General features: G+C 42.2%; 1 protein-coding gene across 1 annotated transcript; it reads right to left on the bottom strand.

The window, feature by feature from the left end:
- Positions 1–456: 456 nt before the first annotated feature.
- On the bottom strand, positions 457–3,922 carry ZBTB26 (zinc finger and BTB domain containing 26). Its single transcript, XM_010156920.1, has one exon. The coding sequence runs from the start codon at positions 3,916–3,918 to the stop codon at positions 2,602–2,604; it is 1,317 nt and encodes a 438-aa protein (XP_010155222.1). The 5' UTR covers positions 3,919–3,922; the 3' UTR covers positions 457–2,601.
- Between the last annotated feature and the right edge of the window lie 2,118 nt (positions 3,923–6,040).

Raw genomic sequence — 6,040 nt, 5'->3', positions numbered from 1 at the left:
AGCACAGGGTGGACTGAAACACCTAGGTATCTTGATCAAATCACTTTTTCTTTCTTAGGAAACCCCTTGTCTCTTTTAGCAGCTTCAGGTCACCCACAGCTACTTCAACAAGCTGTATTCTCCTTGCAGTAACATTACAGCTGCATAATTCCACACCAAAACAACCCAAAATTCCCAGATAGACAAGGCTTTCAATACTGTCCATTTTGCTGCCTCTTTTTCTAGCATTTGTACAGTTTTATTCCTTTCTCTGGCAGAAAAGCACGTTCTGTGTCGTGTCCATATTCATATCTGGTTACTGTTCACTAGTCCTTACAGCACGTTGACCTGGCTCTGCAAGCTCTTACTTTCCACGTCTATCTTTGTTTTGATGTTAGTGCTACAACTTATTTCCATAGAGTGAATAATGTATTATCAGAATGTTTGAACAATACAGAAGATTCTGCCGGAAGACAGAATGCAAGTGTCAGATGCAAACGTCATGGTCAGTTTTAACTCAAAACAATTCTGAAAGTGGGTGGCTTTAAGAGGAAAAACAGTTTTCCTTTCCATGCAAACTTATTTTCTGCCCTACGAACCTGAACAATAATTTTTAAAAGTTTCAAATAGTTCGACTTCAGGCCTAAATCTATTTGCTACAACTTGAAGGATGTAATGCCCTGACTCTATTTCCATTGCTTACTTCACAGCTGTCCATGTAACAGCTCATGTAACAGTCAAGTACAGTAGTTTAAGAACTCAATTGCAAAAACTGATTCACAGAATCACCTTGCTTTTCTACTTGAAAAAATGTGGATTTCTGAAAACGTTCTGCAACATTAATGCATTTTATCGTCCATCAGTGTAACGTCTGCATAAAGAAATCCTGGCTTCTACACACACACAGCTGAAGATCAAGACCAACTTTTGATAATTACATACAAAACATTTTTTGCTCTAACACACCTTTGGTCATACCTGTTTAGCATTTTAAACCATACAATAGCAGCCTTTCGCCCCCACCCCCTCACTCAAACACACAAACAGTACTACTATTAGGTAGGAAGCATATCTCAGCCTCATGGCAAACCTTGTGGAAAAGAGCTGCGCTGGAAGAAATACTTATTCCAAACACAAACAGCAGTTCCCTACCGAGGATCAGCCATTTGATTATTAGTCTATGCTACACTTCATTGTAATAAGAGTGCTGTTCTACTGGGAATGGTGTTCCTCAGATAAATTAGTTCCTTTCAGCCTGATTGGGATACGGATAATTCCACGGCACTTTTGAGAAGCAATAGGTATAATCCCAGAACCCCAATTAACATGCCATTCCCGCTACATTTGATGTTTAAGGCGGTATACAAGAGGTATTGCTGAGTACAGTCAATAGCTGATATATTAACCTACAGAAACTGTGCTACCTAATCCTCATCCTGTAAAACACTAATGGTCACAAACTATGCAGGTCACATAAAAAAATAAGTGTTCTTTGAATGTCCAGGAAATAAAAAAACGTTATGTTGTTTGTCCTGATGACAGGTATTGTTCTTTTTTTCAAGTTAACTGACATGTGGCCCTTCCTAGACATCACGGTGAGATATACAAGAACTAAGAGGAAATAAAAAAAGGCAAAGCATGGAGTTGTTATACACTGCAGCTTTTAAAACAGATTCTTTTCACAGTGTCTAAAAGCAGTATTTCTCCACTCCAGCTTTGCTCTAAACCCAGCAACTGTTGTGGCTTATGTGATGCAAAATTTATGGAAGATGGATGATAATTTTTAGTTTTGAAGTGGTTAGCTTGTCTCAGTACACAGACTGCTAAGTGCCCTTTAAAAATCCTAGGTATGACAGCATAAGAAATAGGTCATACTTGCACTCCAGGCACCAGCCTCTCACATTCCAGAGATGCAATTTATTCTCCCTTTGAACAGCTCCATGCCATCATCAGCTAACCCTGCCAAATCGTTTAGGGTTTTATCTTTTCATAATGCATAATGCTGAGGTTAAAAACCCTGAGAGCTTTTAAGATAGCATTGATTGGCAGCAGAAGCTTCTTGAAATAGTATAGAAAGGGAAAAAAAAGTGACACAAAAATACTTCATTTCAACTGTAGAAGTCTAGGGTTAAGATCAGAGAAAGATAATTTTAAGAGGTAAATTTAAATTTAGCTATATGGAGTGATTTCAGTTATCCAGTGCTTAAAAAAAAAAAAAAAAAAGGTAATCAGGTTATCTCACAGACTTGTCCTCTTTGCTCTTTCCTCCATCTGCCCAACACACAGAGGCCTCTAACTGTACAGCAGATGGTTTACTTGCAGCCCACAGCAACAGTCTTTCAAAAGGTGTTAGTCTTGAGTCTCCTAATCAGAGAGAAATGAAACAATTAACCCCATAATCCACAGTAGAGACACAGACAGAAACCTGAAGGAAGATCGCTATTCACAGAAAATACCAAGTAAGACTAAGAATGATGGCTGAGGACCTGCCAAATTTTGCAATCCAACCTGCCATCCATCCATCCGTAGCCTTTCAGGGCATACCACTAGTCTAGGTAAGAGCCCAAACCAACTGTTCGCTCCTCAGAGTCACGATCCCTACAAAGGGCTGTTTTTAATTGCTTAATTAACGCAGGTACTATCATTTCTTAAACTGAGCACAGCCTGAGGCAGCTTCCCTGCATCCAGTACCTGGCTTGCATCAGCTTGCTGACAGACCTTACTGTCTGTAGCAGCGCTACATGTGAATGAATCGAAGTCCACTGTTATGTCTTGAACGTTTCTTTCATTGGCATTGTCAAAGCTATTTTTACCGTGTAGCTGTTTAAGATGTTTCCTCAGAACGGGTTTATGCGCAAAAACCATGTCACAGTAGTTACACTTATGGGGCTTGTCCCCACTGTGCAGGTTGAGATGGTCCTGTAAGGAACATTTCTGGGAGAATGTTTTCCCACAGATCTTACATTGGAACGGTTTGATGCCTGCGTGCACCCTCATGTGCCGGTGGAGATTGCCTTTCTGAGTGAATGTCTTGCCACAGAGTAGACACATGAATAGTTTGTGCATCTTCAAGTGATTAGCATAGTTTTCCAGATGCCGAAACACTCTTGTGCACTTTGGGCACTGATGGTGCCACTGGAGGCCTTTGTCTATACCTCGGTTGTTAGGGCCAAACATATCTTTAGAGGCCAAAATGATGTTATCACTGCCCGCATACGAAAGGGCATAGTTGTGGAGGTGGTTTTGCTCTATTTCACTTGCTCTGTTTTCAACAGTGGAGTTGATAAGAAAGTGTTGAGGCTCTGAGGAATGCAGTGCAGTTTGTTCAGAAGAAATAAACTGGTTCTGATCCTTCTTATTCCTAACTTCTGTGACTTCCCCAATGGACTCCACCTTGATGATCTGAATATCACTATCCTCCATATCCATACTGTCTTCGGAAGGCTGGATACAAGGTGAATCTTGCTGCAGAGAGTCATCATCTCCTTGATGTTCCTTCAGCTCAGATGAGTCGCTTTGCTGTTCACACTCCTTGCTCTCCAACGGCTGCTTCGGTTTTATAAACTTCCAGAGGGCCTGCGTACATCGCTCCACGATGTGGCTCATCTGCAGAAAGCTTGCGGCAGTCAAGTAGTTGACCAGTTCCATTTCAGGAAACTCCAGAGTGCCGCTGTAACAGGAGAGAAGCAGCTGCCGCCCCACTTCCGAACTCTGCAGTATAGAGATCTTTACATCTCTGGAGTCATTGAGCAAGAACTGATCTCTTAAGAAGGGAGAGCCAGCAGCAAATACAATTTTATGCCCATGAACTTCAACGTCATCTATGTGGACCACAACATCACAAAATTTGTTTTCTTCCCTCAGTTTGTTCATTTTCTGTAACATCGAATCCCCATAATTGTCAAATTTGAAGTGAAGAATGTCTGATCTTTCTGACATTTTGGCACACCTAAGGAAAAGCAGCAAGAAAGAAAAAAACAAGTGAGAACTTTTTTGTTTTCTAAATGCAAGTTAGAAAGGTCTGAAATAATAACCAAGTGCGTGTTCAACCAGATGTTATGCTTTATCTGAGACAAATAAAATCCGTTACAAGTTAAAAGCAAAATAATCAAGTTTATACCTTGCCTTACAGTATCTTTTACCGTTTTTTAATTTAACGCAGCTCAAATATAAAGTAGAGGCAATATGAGACAATTTCTCCTGAAGCAGTATCCTAAAGACTTAAGATGTTTTCCATGCTACTTGTCTGGAATTTAAAGGGAAACCATGGAAGTATTTTTAGCAGCTTTAGCTCTTGTTAAGCTTTGCTTCCACATTAGAACTCCTCAGAGACTTTGTCTTTACCAAATAACAATGACATTCCTTGAGCTTTTGGTTCTTCATTTCCTTTAACGCTGAAGTAGCTTAATTCAAGGCAAGACCAAGCCCGGCACTTGCCAGACATACAAACATCCCTCTTAACCTTCAGCATCTATTATATACTGCTCATTAGAGTTACAGTCCAAAACCAACGGCTACATTTCCTCTAGGACACTCCATAACTGGCAGGAATATTGCTATAGGGCACCTTCTCATTGGTAGTCACTAATTTTGACAGGCCAAGCAGGAAGGACTACACGAGCTTTGCGGTATCTGCAGCACTCGGTTTAGTCATCAGTTCATATTGTCTTTTAAGGTTTTTTTGCAGATGTTGGTTGCCGTGTTGTTTTGCTGTGTGTTGTTCTGGGTTTTTTTAAAAATCACAGAAAAAAAAATCTTCCACATGGCCCCTCATTACACAAGTCATGTCTTCTAAGCTCCCTGTTATGAGTTCCTGGAATGTAGGAACCCGTTTCTTGTCTTCTTTGGAAGATCACTCCTCTAGGAGGACTGTTCTTGTTTGATGGTATTTGGAATGAAGAACAGTAGCTCTTCCATGAAACAAATATCGACCTTCTGTCTTTCAACAGTTCTTTTAAGAATTTATAAGACTGCACTGATTTCTCGATGCAACACTGCGCACACAATCCTGCCAGAGAGCTGGGATTGCAGGAAGTGAAGAAATCAGAGGAGACTAAATGATGCAAGACTTGGTGAGATAAAATAACAAAACAAAGCAAAACTTACACCTCACAACTATTACAAACACCACAGAAAGCTTGAAAGGAAGCTTTGAAGATTATAGATAAAGCAGATGCTGCTTTCTTGGGGCATGAAGTATCAGCTTGGCATACACAACAGGAAGTGGAGTCATGCCTGGTGCAGATGAACGAATACCCAAGACAAGGGTTCAGAGAAGAACGCTTTTAGAAGTATCTGTTGGTAACCAGGGGTGTTTCAATTTGCTGATCAGACACCATCCTCACTACTCGAGCCCATCGAGGGTCTCTTCCAGTGTACGGGATACGAAGGTTACACAAGGATTTCAGAAGCTTTCAGAAACAAGGGATCACGGAAAGTTCAGAAACAGGGGGTAGCATCATCCTGCAGTACAATCAGTTCTGCCGAATCTACAGAGGGCAGAGCCACCAGTCTCTTAGTCATCCTGTCTTCCGTGCTGCCTAACTCATTCCAGTTTCTCAGGCTAAGAAATTAATTTTAGGAGACAACAGTCTCCAGCAAATATAAACGGTACCAACAGATCATCATGAAGTATCTTGAATCAATTTCAGTTTCTGTTACTACTGACTTCTAAGACAAAAAAGCCACAGAAGGAAACCCCATCCCTCCTTCTCAGGAGGGCAGACAAACTCCTGCTCAGCCGAGAGCCTCCAGGTGGGCGGGGCGGACAGGGCTCTCCGCAGAGCATCTTCCCTCTGGAAGCAGGTGCTTCCTCGGCATTTACCGACCGCAGATGGTCCCCGGCTCTTGACTATGTACCGGGAAAATAACGTTCCGGGACAGCTCAGCCCAGAGTCTGCGCCGCTTTTCCAAACAATGCCCAAACGCGAAGCATTTTGCAAAAGCGGGGGAAGGCCGCTCTGTGCCCCCAGCCAGGCCCGTCCCCGCCGCCCCGCTCCCCGTCCCGCGGCAGGGAGGGAAGGAGCAGGTACCTGTAGCGTCGGGCCGCGTCCCCCCGCTG

Source organism: Eurypyga helias, unplaced genomic scaffold, assembly GCF_000690775.1.
Source record: "Eurypyga helias isolate BGI_N326 unplaced genomic scaffold, ASM69077v1 Scaffold51548, whole genome shotgun sequence".
Classification (NCBI taxonomy): domain Eukaryota; kingdom Metazoa; phylum Chordata; class Aves; order Eurypygiformes; family Eurypygidae; genus Eurypyga; species Eurypyga helias.
The sequence above is the reverse complement of the archived record's forward strand: the minus strand, read 5'-3'. Positions and strand labels throughout refer to the sequence as shown.